The sequence below is a fragment of the Pyrgilauda ruficollis genome, unplaced genomic scaffold (genome assembly GCF_017590135.1).
Source record: "Pyrgilauda ruficollis isolate IOZ18807 unplaced genomic scaffold, ASM1759013v1 scaffold6, whole genome shotgun sequence".
NCBI classification, from domain to species: domain Eukaryota; kingdom Metazoa; phylum Chordata; class Aves; order Passeriformes; family Passeridae; genus Pyrgilauda; species Pyrgilauda ruficollis.
In genome coordinates, this window is record NW_024527710.1 from 3,373,518 (window position 1) to 3,393,684 (window position 20,167).

Here is a 20,167-nt window from a genome sequence, read left to right on the forward strand (position 1 = left end):
CAAAAATTTTTCTGTTTGGATGATTAGCACTGGAGGACAATACATCCAGGAACCAAATGCTGTTACCCTTGAAATGGTCCTACAAAAGGGCCTCTCCCCTAGAAAGTGATTTACGTGTGTGTGCGCTTCTATTTTTGTGATCTGGAATTAATTTCAGTTATTGAAAGCGTTGCCAAATGTGAAAAACAATTGTTTCTATTTATGTTTTCACTGACTTTTTGCTGGCATCTCTTCCCTCTTAACAGCAGTTCCGTTCTCCACCTAGATTTCAGACTGAACTTGAGAAGATGTAGGGGAAAGTTTGCTTGAATGTTAGGCCATTTAAATGAAAAGCATTTTTGCTAAACATTTCAGCCTTTTTAAAACACACTTTAAAGATGAATGAATACTTAATTGAAAGCCAGTTATTAACAGCCAACCAAAAATGCTTAATTTTGGCAACATTTTCCAGATTTGGGTGTGCTGAGCTGGAGTTTTACTTTGTGATATGGAACAGTTGGTTGGACTGAAGCCACTCTGAAAGCATCACTTTCATTTCTTTGATGCAAATCTGCCAGTCTGTCTCTCAAAGCGGTGCTTAGTTAACTATGAAATTTCAAAAAGCTCTTCCATGAAAGAGTGAGGGTGAATTTCTGTAGAATGGTATCTGCCTCTGAAAATAAGAAGTGCCTGTGTTTGTGTTTCCCTGAGCAGCCGTGCTGTACGGGCTGGACACGCTGACAGTGGTGGGCATCGCCTTCGCGGCATTCGTGATCGGAGCCCTGCTGACCGGAGCGCTCTGGTTCATCTACTCGCGCACAGGTACCGCCGCCCGGGAGGAGGGCAGCCAGCCACCACTGCTCATCCTGGCCTTCTTCATTGCCTTGCTCTCCTTCTTACTCAGGAGTTTTCCAGCAGCTCCTCCCATGAGCCTCTACTGCATATCAGCCCAATGATACCTGCCCTTCCCTAAAGGGAGATGTTACGTGTTATGGTTTAAAATTTGCTTAAATAATTTTAAACGCAAGTCTTGGAAACTGACCTGGGGCATGAGTAAAACTGAGTATTCCTGGCTTGTGTGTTATCATTAGTAACATCTCTGTATTTCAAATTTAGTTAATATTTCAGTTAATGGATCCCTTTTGGTCCCCATACTACTTGTAATTTTCTTTTTCTTTTTTTTTGCAATTACTGCATTAGGCTGATGTGTACAAGACATGGGCTAACTGGTTAAGAGAATGCTTTATCTGAACAGACATATTCTGAGTATAACTAGACTTGAAAATTTTTCTTGGGCCTTGATTACATAGAATTTTTGTCACAATTATTTATTCCTTCATTCTTCAATTACTAATTTCAATTGCTAGAAGTAACGTGTAATCTTAATTGTGTGCAACCAAATACTTAGGAATGTGTCTGAATTGGTGCAGCTTCTAATCACAGATAATCTTACAGTGTCTCAGAATTTTTTCTCATGCTAAACTAAATTAGCAAAAATAGAATACTGTATTGAATGGAGAAGGCATCTGGGGAGCTTTCTGTTGCATGGCCCAGACAATGATGGGACACTGGTGGAGCCTTGATTTCCAGCATGTGACCTTGGCTCCTTGTGGATTATGGGGTATCTCAGGATCCTTAGAGTATACTGGGCTCCCAGCTACTTCCACTTTTGACCTCATGAGACCACCCTACCAAGATCTGGGAGGTGGGAAAAACGTGAGGACAATTACTCCAAGCCTGTGCAGCTCTAGAGCACTGAAATTTGCCTGTAGCCCACTGCAGGGTTTTGGTTTGGGTTTTTTTTCTGGCATCTGAAACCTCATGGAAGCTATTTAGGAGTGAGAATCCGGCCCTGTTGGGTTACAGCTTCTGTAAATATTATGACCTAGAAGCTTATGTTAATTTGGAAATAAAAACTATGGCATTTTTTCCAGCTGGCAGTGCAACAATTTTTGTATAAGCAGTTTAATACTTCTCAGTGCATCAGCTGTGTATGAAACTTGTTTGGAACTGAAGCAAACATGGAAAATTTAAAGGTTGTGATAATATGTATAAATTATATAATTCTATCTCATATAAGTACTGAAACATTGTGGAAGAAAAGTAAGTGCTATTTCAGTGAGTAAGTGGGAAGTTAAGTAATTCCCATATCAGTAACCTTTATTAGCAAAAAAAAAAATTAACTAATTGTTTAATTAGTACCTTTGGTCCTGCATTTGTGGAAGTTCAATCTGTATTCACATACAGAACCATCTATAGATACGTTGTGTGTCAGTACTCAAGGAACACTGGGAAGCCAACATGATAAACCCTTCAGCAGCAGTGGAACTTGGACCAATCCCGTTAAAAGAATTCTATTAGTGAAGTACATCAGTCATGGTGACCACATACAATTAGTGGAGAGGGCAGCTGCTCTGGCTTTGTGCTTGAGAGATGAAAATAAGTGGAGAAAAAGGTCAGACAAAAAGTAATGAATATAAGAAAGAAAGGGAACACTGTAACTCATCAGATTAAAGAATCACAGAAATGATAAAAATTATCTAGGAGGTTTTCTGGTTCAGATTTTCAAAGGATTCTGAAAGTGCACCTATGTTCCTGTGCACGTAATTTTTCACTGTGTGTAACGTCTTGAATCTGCAAAGCATAACTTGCAGCAGACTGCAGCAAAGGCTCTGGCAGGCACAGCCTCTTAGAGGACAACTGCTGTGGCAGACAAGATAATCCAGCTCCAGTGGAAACATTCTAGAGCTTGCTGCAGGCTTTTATTAACTTGAGGAGGGGAAGAAAAAAAGGTAACCCAAATTTCATCTACAGAGTGGCTGTCTTTTGCCATTAGAGAATTTATGCATTGCTGAATCGTGTTCTGACATGGCATCTTTTGTTGCAAGTAGTACTGGGTTTCCAACACATGGTTTAGACGAAAGGTTGGAAAATATGAGTTCATTCTAAAACTGTTTTGCTGATACTCAGAGCACAGATAAAAGCTACTGCCGGTATAGAATGGCAGCTTGGGATGTGTGAAGTAAGTTATTTTTGTTGCTGTAGTGCTATGTGCAATGCAGCAAAAGGTCACCTTTTTGCCAGTAGTAAGATTTGCTGGTACAGTTTTATTAGTGTGTCTCTGCTGCCAACAAAGAAAGTGTTATGTGAATGAGCTCTTTTGTTTGTCTTGATAGGCCATTGGCATTAAAACCTCAAGCAAGTGATAGCAGAAAGGAACTACAAAATAGGTAGAATTTCATCTCCAGATATTGAGCAACGATTGTTGTGTTGTCATGTAGGGCTTTTGCTAATTTCAGTCATGAAAAATTTCTGCCAAAGCATCACAGCTGTGCTTTAGAAAATCCTAGATTTTCTGAAGCAATTCAACATGGAATAGAGATGTCCTATGATACACAGGTAGTAAGAGAAGAGAGAGGGAAAGCTAATATCAGAACAACAGAGGAGGAATTCTAGCTGACTTGTCTGCAAAAAGACTCAGTACTTTTGATCCTTTCTCTAGTCAATTAAAGGGCATGAAAGGTGTTGGTGCTGCCTGGAGAGCACCCAAGAACTAAGGGAAATACCAGACATATGCCACAATTAACCTCATTTATCTGGGGGCCTTGAAAAGAAGCAAAAATTTTGCAGTGTGCATGAATGCAGAAACTCTTAATAATTTAATCATATAAATATGTATCAATGTAATACATGTCTTAGTAGGGTTCACTGAGTATGTTTAGGAGAGACAGGCACAAGCCTGATTAGTTAATGAGACCGTTAAACCTTATAAAGCGTGTTAAAGAAAACATCCGTGCCTGCGTTCTCTAAGGAAGTGCGCTTCCCTTCTTCAGGCCGTGCTGCAAATTAAGAGGATAAAGTGTTCCAAAATCTGAGAAGTTAAAAGTGTCCCCTCCTCCCCCACTTCTCCCTTTTTTATGAGATCTGATTTAAAGTAAACTGACATAGCAACCAATTATATTTGGCAAATGGAGATAGAAAAGCAAACATTCAGACTTCCTGGACAGGGAGTACAACTGGCAGCTTTCCTAAGCGTGAATAATAAAGTGCATGTTGTCACGTTCAGATGGGTAAAAGCTTGTTTACTGTCAATAGATGAGATGTGTCCATTCTGAGCAGTTTGGGTTCAGTAACGTGAGATACATGAAGCTGTTTATATGAAAAAGACAGATGGAGAATGCCTCTTCAGTGATTGTTTACATTTCTTTACATCCTTTTCTTGAATACTCTTTTAAAAAAAGGTTTGCTACGGTTTAGCTAGGTGTTGAGGAAATAAAATACAGGAAAAATCAGCCAGTCCAGATGTAGTTGCTAGGCTGTGTGTTCATAACATCACTGTGATTTGGATTTTCTTTTTTCTTGAGACTATTGAGAGAGCATTTGTTATTGTTCAAGAAGTGATTGTGGTGCATCAGAGCTGCTGATGTGTTCTAGAAATGATGTGCTGCAGAGGCCATTACAGTGGAAGGAAGGAGCCTTCCAACCCAAAGAGAGGGGAGGATGCCTCCCAGGACACTTTCCAGAGGAGCCAGGAGAAGAGAGTGAGCCCTTGGGCTTGCTGGGGACTGTGGCACTGCACTTTTGCTTTACCATAAAATAAAAACAACGTGTGTTTGTCTTATAAATGAATTTATGTTTAAATGCCTACAGATTGTATTGATGTGCTGAGGCTGACCACAGCTGTGTGTAACCAGCAGAGTTGCAGGGAGAGGAGGGGGCCAGGGGCCCTGCTGGGGGAGCCCAGTGCCTGCCTTTCCTCTGCTGCCTGGGCGGCTTCTGCGGTGGGGCTGGGGGTCTGCAGCCCCCTCGCTGCTTTCTGGTGTTTGTCTTCACTTGTTTAGTTTTAATGAAAGGGAGCTGGCTTATCGCTGCCTTTATAAATATATCCTGTAGTACAAAAGGAAGGAAAACATGTACACAAACAACGGGAGGAGAAGGGAGCAAGTCAGGAGGGGAAGAAACATCCAAACAAGGCGTATGAAAGCTGTACAGCACGATGACACATACTTTGATTTGATACTGTTTATTCTGGGGGGTTACAAAGCCATTTCCAAAGCAAGTTAAAGCTGAAACTTGATTTTTTTGCAGATGACTGGGGGTAGATTCTGATCTACTGCCTGTGAGCAGAAATCCACAGCTCGTGTATGAGCTAAGACAGTTATTTCTTACACTGGGAAAAACAGACTTAAAATCTGCTCACTAGAGTAAAATGCTGGACTGAATGCTGCATGTAAAAACAAGATCTTCACCCTCTTTTAAAAAGTTTATTTGGCCTCCTTGGCAGTGTGGTTTGGTAGTTTAGTTTGTTGGGTTTTGTGTCCTGTCCTGCCCCTTCTTTCCTCCCCATTCCTAAACCAGTGGGGTGTAAGGCAAGAGCTGTGTGTTGTGGGGCCTTAAGTGCACTTCAGCTGTGGCTGTGGCTTGAGCTAGCAGCACATCTGCTGGTCTCCATTGCACAGAGCACTTGCAACCTCTGTTGTGAGAAATCCTTAGACCTCCCCTGTTTGTTTGCAGCACCTCTGAGTACTGAGCAGCCTGCAGAAGGATATTTTGTGGCCTGAGACACAAAGCGTTAAAGGCGCATTTCCTCTGCAGCCGCATTCCGAGAAGCTCGGACTCTGGCAGCTGGGCAGCAGCACACAGGGCACGGGGATGTGCCAGAGCAGCTCCTGTGGGAGGAAGCTGGCTCGTCCTTGCACTGTAACCCTCTGGATGCAGGCTGTGCCTCCAGCCTTCAGCCTGTCACTAAAGCAGTCGCTGGGAAGTGAGATCTCTGATCGTGAACATGGAAGAAAAATTGGAGTGTGCAAACCTGACCCACAGCATCAGATTCTGGATAACATAGGATAATGTGGAGCAGGAGAGCTGTGTCACCACAAGCTCATGAGGCAGGAGATGTCCTAGCCTCTGATTTTTCCTTATTGCTCTGCCCATGATTCCACAAATCATTTCCGTCTTGCTCCTTTTCTGGGAAAGCAGCTGTGCTGGTGCTGGCTGCCATGGCAGGTCTGCAGCTCAGGCAGCAGCAGTGTGCCTGTTAGTGCACTGAGATCACAGGTTCACATGCTGGAGATGAGCTCAAGGGAGGGGGCAGCTACAGTGCACATTATGTAAACTTAAGTCTTGCCATCTGTTTTGAAGAGACTATTTTGTAATATTTCTAAGGTTACAGACTTGAGCACTGTAACTTTAAAAATGCCACAGTTATGGTTTCCTATGTGGCCTGATTATGATCTTTCAGGCATTACATGGCATAATTTATTACTTTCGTGCTTAGTTGACAGCTGGATTTTTCCTTTCAATCCCAGCCACAGGTGCAGAACGGTGTGAGGAGACTCCAAGTGCTTGACTTGGCAATCTAAATAGTGAAGGGGTTTTAATTTATTGTCAGTAAACAGTTAACAAGAAATGGTGAGACATGCTCTCACTACAGGTTCTAAGCACTGCACATACTGTGGTAGCTATAGGAAAACTTCCTGCATGTTGTATTAGGAGTAAATCAAGTCAAGCTTTCAGGGTAGCCTGTTGTTTTTCTACACAACAAAAATGGCTGTGTCTCAGGATGTGTGGTATCCAGCTGATTGAAGAAGATTGTTTTAAGCTACACTTTTAGTAAATATGCTGCTCTATAAACTGGCATTAAAACTAAATCCTACATTTCCTGGCCTTTTTCCTGGAAACAGCAAAGCTGTAAAGTGTCTGAGTTGTGTAAAAGGACCCATTTTGAGTGACAGCTGACAACAGAAGATAGACAATGTTGATCTTGGCAGTTTCCATCAGCTGCTTGTAAAATCTCAAGGAAACAGCACTGTATTTTCCCCATGTACACAACAATGCTTAGGTGCCAAAGTCTAGTAACATTTTCAGAGATACTCCAATTAAGGTCTGTTACCCAATATGTTAATCGCATGGGAAAACAAACCGCCAGAAAAGGAAGACTGGGAAGAAATGGATTGTTGTTTTCTGTGACAAGATTTTCAGTTTCCCTTCTCCTGACCCCACTTTTTCTCTTGCCTGTCCCTCAGGGGAGACAGCGGGAAGGCAGCAGGTCCCTACATCGCCGCCAGCCTCCGAGAACAGCAGTGCAGCACACAGCATTGGCAGCACACAGAGCACCCCCTGCTCCAGCAGCAGTGCCACCTAACCCGGGGACACAGCCGAGGAGCAGCACAGGGCTGTGTGGGGACATCGGACAGCAGCTTCTTAACGTTGAAAGGATTGGTTTGGTTGCTTCTGAAAAAGATGAGGAGGGATTTTTCTACAGGAAAAAAAACCTGACTGATTTTGTTTTGGGGAAGCCACTGTGTGTGTGAGTGTGTGTATGAGCACACAATGCATGAGTGAACACAGCCTGTTGGATCTTGTTAGCACGCTATGCTACGTGTGACAAAGCTACTAATTTTACAGTACTGCAACCTGTTCTAGGGGTCTGTGGGCCCTCAATGTGAAATCTATGCCAGTTTGGGAAAATGCTGCTTTGTCTATATGATTTTTTTCCTTTCCCTGAACCTTATCATTGACACAAGGTATTCATTAAGGGAATTCAGCTATAGAATCACAGAATGGTTTGGGTTGGAAGAGACCTTAAAGATGATCTAGTTCCAACCCTCCTGCCATGGGCAGGGACACCTTCCGCTAGACCAGGTTGCTCAAGCCCCTTCCAATGTGCCTTTGAATACTGCTAGAGATGGGATATCCACAACTTCTCTGGGCAACCTGTTCAGTTCCTCACCACCCTCACAGTAAAGAGTTTTTTCCTGATGTCTAATCTAAACCTACCCTCTTTCAGTTTAAATCCATTACTCCTTGTCCTATCACTACGTAAGATAAGAAGAACAAAGATGATCTTAGGTCAAAGGATTTCTCTTTTTCTGAGCAAGAAAGCATCAATGTCAGATCTCCCTGGTAAATAACATTTTATTATTCAGCTACATTTAGCCTCTTTTGAATAATCTTTGTTTTTTCAGCTTACAGCTACAGCATCTCATTTGCTTTCCTGTTGTGTTTGCAGCTTCAGGTTTGTTCCATGTACTTTTGTTATAATAGTCATTGATTTGGTAATTGGAAAAGAGCACACTCTAACATTCCCTCTCTTGTTTTATGGGCCAAAGCTCTTTTATAAGAGGTTTTTTGATCTGCTATACCAAATACAGGCACACACAAAAATTAAGACAAAGAATGGTCTTGTGCACTAACATAGATGGGTGTGTACCTTTAATGGCAATGTCTTCATGAAAATAGATATATATCGAGATATACACAGCCTAATCAGTTTACCAATTGGAAATTAGTACAGCATTCCTTCCATACATGAACATATAATCCATAAATGCATATATATATATATATATAAAATTAAAAACTGTATTTTCAGTTTCTAATGGGTAGATAGATGAGCTAAAGAAGTTGATTTGGTTCTAATCTTTTAGCTAGCCTAAATTCTCTTTGAAATAAGAGATGAGTTTGAGGGCACAAGGAATGTACAAATTAGTGCCTGTTGTTTGCTATTCTCTGAAAAAAGTTGTGCAGTTGTTTGTGTCAAATTGCTGTATGAATGTTATGATTGGATGGTCCCAAAGTAGTATCAGAATATGGAAATGGAAGAAGGGTACTAATTGTCACTATTTTTAGTGTCATTGCCTTATCTTCACCTTCAGATTGATGCAAAATGAAAAGCAAAAAATGACACTTTTAACATATAATTGTTTGACTGTTACTTGCCACTTTGTAATGTGTTCTACTGATCCTCTTTGAGGAAGAGAGAGCATTGTTTTCCTCTAAAAATGAGATTAATAACTTTCATTCGTTGTAGTGAAGGTTACCTGTGTTCTACAAGAGAGGCAGGGACTTCATTACACTCGAGTGATAGTCTGCTCTGAAGTCTGTGCTGCAGATTTCTTGCTGATTCTACACTTGTGCCTTGCTGACGCCAGGATGGTCCAAGTGCAGCACAGACGAAGATTTAAGTGCCCAGGATCAGGCAGAGTGTTACTCACTTTAAATCCAATCTGTTACCAACCCTGCAAATACCTATGCAAACGGGTAACTGCACGCCTTGTCCTCACTGTTGGAAGCACGTGCTCGACGCTGAACCAGGGCTGGTCTCAGTGTCCGTGCAGGCAGAGGGGCCTGAGAGTTACACATGCAGAACTATTTGATGCTACAGCCAGGGAGCAGTGCTGGTGACTGGACAGGGTGTCACGTAAGCGTGGTTACCCCGTGCAGGAGGGTGTGCAGGACTGGCTCTGCTCCGAGCCATCAGGAGGATGAATGTGCTGCCTGTGTGGTTGAAAAGAAAGCGCTTTGCCTAACCTTCAGCAGAATGTATTGTTAAAGCATATTCTATGTGTAAAGTCTTTAAAGATGTCTTCAAAGAAGACTAGAGTCTTTAACTTCAATCATAGCTATATTTTACTACATTAAATTTCTGTATAAAGATATATTTAAATGTTTTAGATAAATGTAAGTTACTCTATATGAAATGTTTAATTTCAATTACTGTGAAATTTACATATTTTGTAAATTCCTTTCCCCATTTTAACCCTTTCCTTTCTCAGATATTTTATTAAGTAGTTTCTCATAGGAAGTATTAGATTTGGTTGTTGGGATGGACAGGTTGAAAAATTCTGTGTAAAATAGATAATTGTATATTTTTGAGAGAAACATGCTGCATTATCAATCTTTTTATCAAAAATTAGATTAAATTTTAGAATAATTTACAGATTTCTATATACCATTGGATAAACCAAAAATATATAAAGGTCAAAGATTTGATTTGTTGACTTGTGTGTGAAATACAGTTTAAATTAACTGAACTTGGTATACTCAGCTATTTAATTCAGCAATTTTAATACAACTGAGTTAATTGTCTGTTGGAGTTTACCAAAATGGCACATGACTGCTTAGCAGATGGAAGAGTCATTTCTGCTTCAGTAAAGAGAGAGAACCAAACCCAAGCATTCCCAGGGAATAACTTTATAACAAGTGTGTAGTGCTTTGCAGCAGCTGTTAAGCTGCCCTCAGCTCAGAGCCTGACACACCTCTAGTCTCTGGTTTTATAGCAGCCATCTGTCACCACTGCCGGTCTCTGTGTGTGGTGTGGCAGCTCCTGAACGCTGAGGCACTGATTCCCACCTCTGCCCCACGGGGTTTCACCACGCTGGACTCACATGGCAGAGCCCTGTGGGGCCAGAAGGCCAGGGAGACTCTGCTGTCCCAGCAGAGGGTGTTAAAGCAGGGGTTTGGATGGATGGAGTCAGTGGTTAATTTCAGCATGATGGAATCAACTGCAAAGGAACTTCTTATGTAAGATTGGGAGGATTGGGCTTAAAATGGACACCTTGTGCCTGTAAAAGCTATTAGTAGGATACTTAAACTCCCAAGTAGACTGCTTGTTCTGTCATGTGTTGTCTAATCACTAACTCTAACCTTCTACATTATTTTGTTTTGGACATTACTACATTTGTGTTTCAAGAGATCAGATCTTTCTGTGTTAGGCTATTTTTGTAGCATTTTCCACATGAAAATGGATTTTGCAAAATGTCTGTAGATGCTGATGATTGTAACCTTCTCCCTGCTCTTTCCTAACCATTCCTCTCATGTATGTTCTTTCTGTTATGTATATCTACCTCATGCTTCACAAGAAGACTGTACTGTTGGTTGTGCTGGCAGCCCTTCATGTGAGGTGACTGTTGTGCCCTGTTGTTGTTTGTCATTCATTGGGATGTTCACAGCATCTTTGCTGTCATTCATTGGGATGTTCACAGATCTTTGCTGCCGTGTCCTGACTGTTCAACCACAATATTCTCACCTTTGAATAAAAAAGTATTTTTCTGTTAGATGAAAATGCCAAATCAAAGAATGGAAGAAATTTACTTGCTAAAACCTGTGGCCAGTCTGAACACCCCATTTGTATTTCATATTGCATTCAGTATTTCAGAGCCTTGTGGAAATGCATAGTTGTACAGTTTTGATAACCACAGTGTCATGTCATCTTAGTCTCTTGTGCATAATAAAGTATATATCAATTTATTAATAATTGATGTCATGCTTCATTTAAGTCTGTCTCATGTCCCATAAATTTCAGTGGGAATTGTGTGCAGGATTTGATTTTGTGTATCCACTTCTGAATTCTTTCATCCATTGGCTTTGTTTGATTACTCAGTATCATGGCTTCTTGCAGAAACCAGTAGATATGTTTAGTTGAATGCTGCTGGTTTTCACTCAAAGTTGAAGTGCACAGTTCTGATCCTGTGGGCATTTAGTTGTTGCATGTCAAGACACAGCCTCAGTCGAATTCTGCAGAAAGCCTGGCCTGAGCACAGTGAAGCCCATGGCTCTGCAGCAGCAGAGTGCTGCTGGCTTGCACCTGTGACTGCAGCTACACTGGAGACACGTGAGCAGGACTGTTTTCATCACTGAATGGTCTTCCTGTGCAGGAGCAGATAGTTTTGCTGTGCATCAGCAGGACAAGAATTTGGGTTTACTATCCTGCTTTCTAATTTGTTTCTTGTATTTTTTGTTCAGAATATTCTTTATGGGCACTTGGGAGCAGCCTTAGTGGTTTTTCCCTGGGTTATTCAGATGTTGTAGTTATTGACTCACAAAAGGGAGGTCCTTAATAAGGGGATCTAAAATGTTAAATGATCACTTTAAAAACCAAGATTCATTCAGTACAGAAAAGGCTATTAATTAGAAGCAGTTCTAAGCTTATGCGTTGCCTATGACACAATTCATAGAGGTGCAATAGATTTATTGCTTCAGAACAACCATATTTCAGTTACTGCATCAAGATAATTCTGTTTTCCTGTGGAAATGAGCTCCATAGGGTGAACTCAGCTGAAAGTTGCTGTAGCTGCTGTTCCCTTTCTCCTGTAAGATTTATATTTTGATTGAAACATGGTGTGAAAGCATGATTAGTGTCTCATATGTGGAATTAATTTTAAAATGCAGTTATTAGCCAGTGAATTCTGATATATTTGCATGAGTATTTTTAGACAATAAGAGGTAAGAGTATCGCCATATTTCAGAGTAGATATCAGTGTTGTGCATATTTGTTCCCTCAAGCATTGTGAGCGAAGCAAATGTTTTGGACGGTCAAAAAATACCAGGTGCCAGTTTTGGGAAAAACACAATCCAGAGCTCTTCAAATTTAAACAGAATTAAATTTATCACAGCATTCCTTCCAAGACAATATAAAAGGAAAAGGAGACAATATTTTGATACATTTTCACAGCTGTCACTTTGTAATTGTAAAGCAGATATTTATGAGGCTGGAAGCCTGATTGCAGCGTGTGTTTTTGTAGAGTGTTCCCAAATCTCAGGCCCTGAACCTATCCTTGCCAACCTGCGTGTATTTGCACTTTGCAAAAGAAAGATCAAATTACATCCTTCACCTACCCAAAGAAGTTTACAGCTCAAATTGCAAATTTCTCTGTCGTTTGCTGGAAGCCCTCGGTGCCACTGCAGCCTGCCCAGAAGGTGATGTGGCCCGCGGTGGCTCCTGGCCGGCTCTGCAGCCCGGCGGGGCTGCTCACCCTGCTGTGCTGAGCTGCAGCTTTACTGTGTTTAGGAAAGTCTGAAAAGGAGTTGGTTTGTGGATAGATGAGGAGGATAAGCAGCACAAAAGTGTTACTCTTGCACTCTTGTTTAAATAACAGATTTTTTCCATCCAGTTTTGGCACATATATTTTGAGGAATTAGTTAAAAAATATTTGGGTGGAGGCTCTTTTCCTCTGTTACTGCTGCTTGTAAACTGCCGGCTCTAGTAAAGAACATACTGTAGAGACAAAAAATTAAATCAGTATTTTAAAAAACAAAATCTTATTAAGCAGAGAAAGCTGATGGTATTTAACAATGTGTTAAGTGGCTCACCCTGCGCTCTGTTTTGTCAGTAAATTTTTTATGACATGCCTGCAAAATCACAGTGTAATCCCTGCAAGTGGCTATGGTTTTGCCAGTTCTCTAAGCATTTAAAGTCCAGATTTGCTTGGTAAATAGGGTGAAAGGATAAAAAAATTCTTAGTCTGTCCTTTATACAACTAGGCATATTCCGTAGGCTTGTATGAGCTTGGGATGTAGCCTTTGCATTACGCAATATTTTTATTAGTTCATGATCCTGAAGGTGATTAGTAACATTGGCTGTTAGTATTGAAAAATAAAATAAACAGGAAGATTTTAGAGGAGTATACATGCAGAGCATTCGCAGCAGGAATATTTAGGTTTTCACAAAATTCTTCGAGTGCCAAAACATGTCACAGAAAATTTAAATCACTGAAATAAAATAACATGAAGGAAGCAGTTAAGAAGTGTCTGGAAACGGGAGGCTGGAGACTCATGCCACACTTCAGCCCGAAAGGAGCTGGGTCTGGCAGACTTCCAGGGCTGCCATGCCCCCAGCGTGCCAAGGCAGGGGTGCTGGGATAGTGCCTGTCACTGGATCTCCAGCTCACAGCGCTGGGCATCAGCCAGCCGGGCAGGATTGTTACAGGCGGGCATTACTCGTGCTGTTAACTCTGGGTATGGCTGTCCCTGTGATACTCCCGTTGTTAACAGGCTGCTTCAGACAAACCAGGTGTGTGTGTAAGCTAAGGGGATCTGTCTGGCTTTTGCACTGGGAAGAAGGGCCGTGAAATATGAAAGGTTTCAGCTGGAAGTCACCCTCTGCACTTGGGAGGGTCAGAGAGTGAGCGTTCTTCTTGCAAGCAGGAGAAGAGGGACAGCACCACTCCTGTCTCTGGGAGCTCCTCTGCTGCTAAAAACGGACTCCAGGAGTTCAAAATAAAAATCCCCGTCCTGAACAAGAACCAGCTCCTGTCTTTTCCCTGCTGCACAGGAGCAGCAGGATGGAGCAGGGGCCCCACCGCGGGTCTGGGTGGAACCTGCGGCCCTCGGGCAGGCTCAGAGTGGCCGTGCGGGGCTCGCACCGTCCCACGCGGGCTTGCAGTGGAGCTCAGCGAGGGGAGGCAGCTGGGGGCCGCGGGCAAGGCCTCCCCAGGGGCGGGAGCCGGCGGCTGCTGGGGTGTGGGTTTAAAGGAGGGCAGCCATGCCTGCCCCTGTGTGCCCAGGGGAGCGTGTGTGTCCCATGTGGGAGCAGCGGCAGAGCTGTTGGGACCCTTTTTGGACAAAGTTAAATGTCACTGTAGGTGAAAGATGCCTGTGGGCTTTGGGGAGTGGCTCACGTTTTTATCCTGATCGTTCACTTGCCGTCTCACTGGCGCATCGTGTGGGGAGCGACGAGGGCTCTGCAGCGCCCGGGAGCGCCGGCAGCCCTGAGGGAGGATCCCCGCCGCAGGAGGCACCTGCACAGGCCGGGGCTCCGGGCACGAACAGGCCCGGCCCCACTCTTATTTTCAGTGGAAAGAAACCCAAAGGTGGGGTTTGGATGCCAGTCTCAAACCCCCTGTTAGAAGCACAGAAAGTGCTTGACAGGCAGCTCTGATGAGCAGGGCAGCACGGAACAAGCAGACCCACAAGCGCCAGGTGCTGCAGGGTGTTGGAGGTGGGCAGATGGTCAGGCGAGAGAGGCGAGAGCAGGTACGGGATGGCAAACATGACGAAGGTGAGGCTGTTACTTTGATTTACATGTATTAAGATGGTTGTGCTCTCAGTCTGACGATGTGGGAAGGCAATGTTGGTAATTAAGAGTGAAAAAAGGAAAAAATCCATGATGAGATTATTGTCAAGTTGGTTGACAGAGAAAGTTGGATGAATGCTGTGATTATGAGTGTTGCAGCATGACTGTGCTGTCTTTCTCCAGAGAGGGCTGAGGGATGATTGCACTGGAAAGCACGTACCCCACTGACATGCTTTGTACCATTACAAAGTACGCCCATGTTTTTACTGGCAGCGCTTAGTGAACTTTTCTGTGACTTCCCTCAAGTGTGTGTCCCTGAAGTGAGTCATATTTTACTACATGCTAGACAACAAGGGTCTGTCATAAGCCAAGGGGCCTTGCCTGGGCCAGCTGCTGTCCCTGTGGGCTATGGAAAGCACAGGATGATCTGCTCTGAGGACAGAATAATTTCTTCTGCTTGGGTTGTGCCCATCACCTGAATCATGGCATCACCTACCAAGGAGGCCACATATATATGGGGAACTTCACAAATCTAGTTTTGGCAAGGCATTGTGAATGGTTAATTTTGTTTCTGGTTTAATGGTAGGAGTAGGGTTATGCCAAGCTGATTCCAGGTGATTTTTCTGTTGTTTGTTCTTGTGAACTTTTGTTTATTATATTGCTCTTCCATTACAAGATAAAAATGTATAAGATGTTGAAACTTAGACCTCATACTTTTAGAGTGCATGCCTTTTAATCAATATCTGGTTAAACAAGTGTGAGCCAAGACCAAATTTGCTGTTCTCTCATCTAGATGTGGTAAGAAATCTTAATTGCAGTGTTTATTTGATTAACGACAAATAGTATGGTTACATAGACCAGAGCTACATTTTATAGATTTCTCGTGCTTTTACTGAGCAAAAGCAAAACTGTTATATCAAAAACCAAAGTATTCACACAGTTATGTTTTCAGTATAAATTTACATGTATTTACAAACACACATCATTCCATTTAGCACTGGGTGAACTCAAGAAGGGAAAATTCCAACGTGTATTGGAGGCGAATGCACGTGGCCATGAGTAGTGCAAAAAGCACGTAGAGTATGCAAGCCAGTTCTCTTGTGAGCAAGCAATTTACATCTGGAAGTTTTGACTCAGTTGTGCTGTCTTTCAAAGTCTTACAGGCCTGGCTTGCTTCAGGCAGTTAGGGGAGCCATCAGCCTGTGCCTCCTGTGTGGTGGCTGGAGGAGGCAGCCCGTGGAGATGTGAGAAAAATCCCTCTCCTAACTGAGCACCTGCAGTGGGCCAGGATGAATCTGCAAGGGCAAATTCTCCAGAGGGCATTGCTCATGCTGGAAACCAGCTCTTAAAAAACTGTGTGCTTCAATCTGAATGAACTCATCATTCTCAGACCTTATATGTGCTGGTGGTGTCAGTGTAGGAATATGACAGTACAGTTTTATTTTGGCACAATCAATAAAGGAAACAATTACATGGAAGGAGACTGGAGGAGATCAGGATCACTGCCATAAAAGCATGCAGCTTCTCTCTCTAGGACAGATAACTCCAGTGTTGCCCCCTGCTTATAAACCTTTAAGATTCTTCACAACATGGAAAGAAACCAATGTGTGTAAAACTGGAGGCATTTGCCAGGACCCAGGTTCAATGCCACATTTGAAGAAAAATAGTTTGTGTTATTCAGAGTCCATATTTCATTTTTAAAGCAAACTAAGGGCCAAATTCTTGCCCGATACAAACCTGCTCCATCAGCTTACATCAAATTCTGTCTATTTACACCAACAGAGCATCTCTCAAGTGTGTAAGCTGTTCTTTAGTACCTAATAACAGAAATATAATCTGGCAAGCAGACAGTTTTGACAGCTGCCAGTGTACTACAGATCCAAGGATGATTCCTTGAACTTCACCTCTTCCCTCCTTCTTTAGACTTTTATTAAAAACAGGACCTATTCCCTAGTCTCTCATGTCATGCTTATTGCAATGTCAGTTCAGCACACTACCCATTTTCTCCAAACATGTGAGTTCTGCTCCACAGCTGTAAAGTCCTTTTCCTCCACTCTAATCAGCATTAAAATCTCTTACTTCCAACTGTAGTTCTGACAGTTGCAGTGCTGGTCCTCCTATTTGCATTTAAGTCAAGAAAGCTCACATTTCAGACCAGCCAGTGCAAAATGCCACACTCAATTTTTAAAAAGATGTCTTTTGAGCAGAGTATGCAAGGCAAAAAGGCATTAGAGCTATCCCAGCTTCAGTGACGTGGGTGGGTTTTCCTATAAAAACCCCAAGAAAAGGTTGAAGCAGGTGTTCTGCACACCTGATCACAGCACAGGGGGTGGCACTTGAGGTCTCCTCACTCACAGTGTGGCTGTAGGCTTGCCCAGACAAGTTCCCCTTGCTATATTTGACATTGTCTTTCTGGGGCAGTGTCACTCCCATAAAGGGACAGAAATGTGTGCAGCACTGGGCTGTGTTTCCCAGGTGCTGTCACTCTGGCACTTGAGAAGGTCAGTGCCTTCCAGGCTGCCATGGGCTTGCTCCTGACAGGGGGGACAGTCAGCAAGGGGCCTCTGCTGCTCTCGTGTCCCTTTCTCGGCCACACTTGCTCAGATCTCCAAGGAAAACACCAGCATTAGTCACACATGCATCAGCTGTAACCATCCCACCCCTTACACGCCCTATTCTCATTGCCTGTTCCCAGATGGTTTTAGCTGGCCACTACTGTAAAATGTGACCGTGCTGTGGCCAGGACTGGGCTAGCTGGCACTGCATGTGATGAAGTTCATCAGAGAGGCATGAAAACTGCTCTGTTCATCCAAGTTTTCAGAAAGGTTTTTTCCTCGTTTTCCTTTGAGCTCATTGCCATTCCTGCATTGAGTGCTGTCCATTCACACTTCCAAGTATGCTTTTGGACAAAGCAAGCACATCTCTATCTTAACACTTTTGCCTTTGTCTTCTGGGAGTGAGTTTGTAGGTTAGGTGATGTCACTGGAGACAAAGAAGTAGCATGTGGCGTTTGAATTCCTGAGTATTAAAGAAATATTTCCAGATAACAGTCTTCAAAAAAACCACACAGACTTCAAGTTGCATTCAAGGCTCATCAAATGCCTTGGAATAGCAACTAAAATAGTAAAATCACACAGTGCTCTTAGGCAAGTAATAGATAAGTGGGGGGGGGGGCAGGGGGGCAGGGAATAACTGTATGGGATAAGTATTTTCATTGTATTGAACCCTTTGGAAAAGATTTAGAGTTTGTGGAAAGAAATGACTGTTCAGTTTTGCAAACACAGACGCATGAAGCTGTTGCACAGTGCTAAAATATTTTTGAGGAATTAGAGTTGTTCTTTTATCAGTCATCAAATTTGAGGAAACCGCTCTTCATGTGTCATGGGCCGTGCTTTCAACATACTCTGTGATTCATTGCCAAGGACTAAGAAACTTCAGGGACGTTCTCTGAACTTCTCACCTTCCCTAGGACTGACTGCTATTGAAATGCACATTACATGACCCCTGACTAAAAGCTTCTAATGTGTGATTCAAACTGAGACCTGACCAAGTATCTGATGGGGAAATTTGCATTTTCCCTGAAACTTTTCTTTATTTTCCTGAAGATTTCTAGTGCTAAAATTAAGCCTATTTTAAACTGATTCACTGAATTACATCACATGACTATGTCTCTCTCTGGCTGTGAATTCAGATAGACAGCCAGCTGAGGAAATTTCAAACCTTTGTTTTATTCTTCTAAAATAACTTGATAAATTCATGTGGATGTCATTGGGATAGTGCAAAACAGTCTCATGGAAGGATTACCCATTTATTTTTTCTTGAGGAAGATTGGTTGATCAAAGCTATCCTATAAATCTTGCAAAACTGTCAGGTGTTGCTCTCCATAACACAGTAATAAGAGCTATTCACTGGTGATACTAATTAAGAAAAACATTTCTCCCTGGCAGTGGTTTTCCTTTGATGTTCCTGTTAGGGCAGTGCAAACAGGCAAACGCCAGAGAGCTGAAAACTGATTGCTGCTAGTGTGTCACTGGTATCTAATACTGCAGCTCTGTTGCCAATCAAGGCACAGGGAGTTTTCTGTATAAACTGTTGAAGGCCTAATGGGAATTTCCCCCTAAAACCCTCTCCTGCAGATCCAATGAAAAATGGGCTCTTTACTGCTGTTCTCTGTGTATGTATCGTCCTCACAGTTTGAGTTCATTTTGCAATAGAAGCAGCTTGTGTTTATTTCCTTTCTTTTTATACCCTAATAGTGACAAATAGGCCTTAGCAAGCTATTTCTTGTTTTTCTGTGTACTCCAGGTGTTGCAATACTGTGGAATTACCTTTGTAATAAAGCACTCACACATTGTAAATTAGACATAGCAAAATATCTATTTAGGCCACCTTGTCTGAGACATCCATGATGACTGCTCTGAAATTAGGATGAGCAATTGGAAGAAGTGGCAAGGGGAAGCTCAAACTGTTTTGGAGATTTCTTGGAAAAACACATGGGGTTTTGAGACATTTATTTTGTGTGATGCAATCAGTGTATGCACTGTGTATGCTGGGTGCACTATGGAGGTGACTCATTGGTTGTTTGGGTGCAGGGGGTGAAAGAGAAACGAGATGTTTGCTGTATCCTTGCAGAAAGCATTGAGTTTTCTTTACTGTACTCTATGCAGGATTCTTGTTTTAACTTTTCATAGAAAACCCTCATCCTACTCTCAGTCTAATTATGAAGTTACTCGCAGAGGAAGGCATTTTCCCATCTGAGCAGCCAGCACAGAAAAAGGACTACAGGGGACATGAGTAAATAACACAGGAAAGAGAGGTGGAAGGCAAAAGGAACAATAATTAAAATCAGAACTTCTAATATGTTGCAATTTATGGTTGTTTGGGGTTGTATAAATACTTTCTTGCAATGCAGTCATTTAGATATACTTACAGAAATCCATTTGGCCAGGTAAACCAACAGGCACAAAGTACGGTTCAGGTTTTTTTTGCTCCTGTTAACTCTCCCATACTAAGTATGCACTAACATTCTTGGTTCTACTTGGATATTTGTTTACACAGAGTACACTATGTTCCTAAATCTTAATTTAATCTTTGACCATGACAGTGATCAACTTCTTGCTCACTAAAATCCACCAGGCACAGCAAACTGTACATGGAGATGGGACTCTCTTCAGTGGGGACACCACTTCATTTGAAAGGTGACTTTGGTAGAGTAAGATGACATGAAACCATTCTAGTGGTTCTCCTTCCTCATCAGAGCAGTTCATTGACTTACTTGAAGTTATAGTACCAAAATTAGTGGTTTGTTTTCAAAATATTTAAATAGGACTTGTATGTGCCTTCTGTTGTTATTTCCCCAGCCCAGTGGAGGTTTATTGAGGGAACATCAGTGGGTCAGCTGTCCCCACCTGCCCCGGGCTCCAGGTGTGTGGGGTGTGGCTCGTGGGTCCCACCCAGGTGGGGCTCTGCCCGAGGACTCTTTCCTGGTGCAGGATGCAGAGGGAAGGAATCAGCCACCTTCAGTGCTGGAGCCCACTCTGAGCTTGGCAGGCAAAGATAAGGTAGCCTAAAGAAATGAATATGCTTGATTTTTAATTTTGAAATAAGGCCTTT

The 20,167-nt window shown here is 42.5% G+C and overlaps 1 protein-coding gene across 2 annotated transcripts in view; it reads left to right on the top strand.

Moving 5' to 3' along the window:
- Positions 1-11,017, top strand: part of TGFBR3 (transforming growth factor beta receptor 3) — a 115,104-nt gene extending 104,087 nt beyond the window's left edge. For both annotated transcript variants that reach the window (XM_041483125.1, XM_041483126.1), the window contains exons 16-17: positions 694-801; positions 7,005-11,017. In XM_041483125.1, coding sequence (XP_041339059.1) covers positions 694-801; positions 7,005-7,123 — 227 coding nt within the window. In that variant the 3' untranslated portion in view covers positions 7,124-11,017. The remainder of the gene's footprint in view (positions 1-693; positions 802-7,004) is intronic.
- The last annotated feature ends 9,150 nt before the right edge of the window (positions 11,018-20,167 follow it).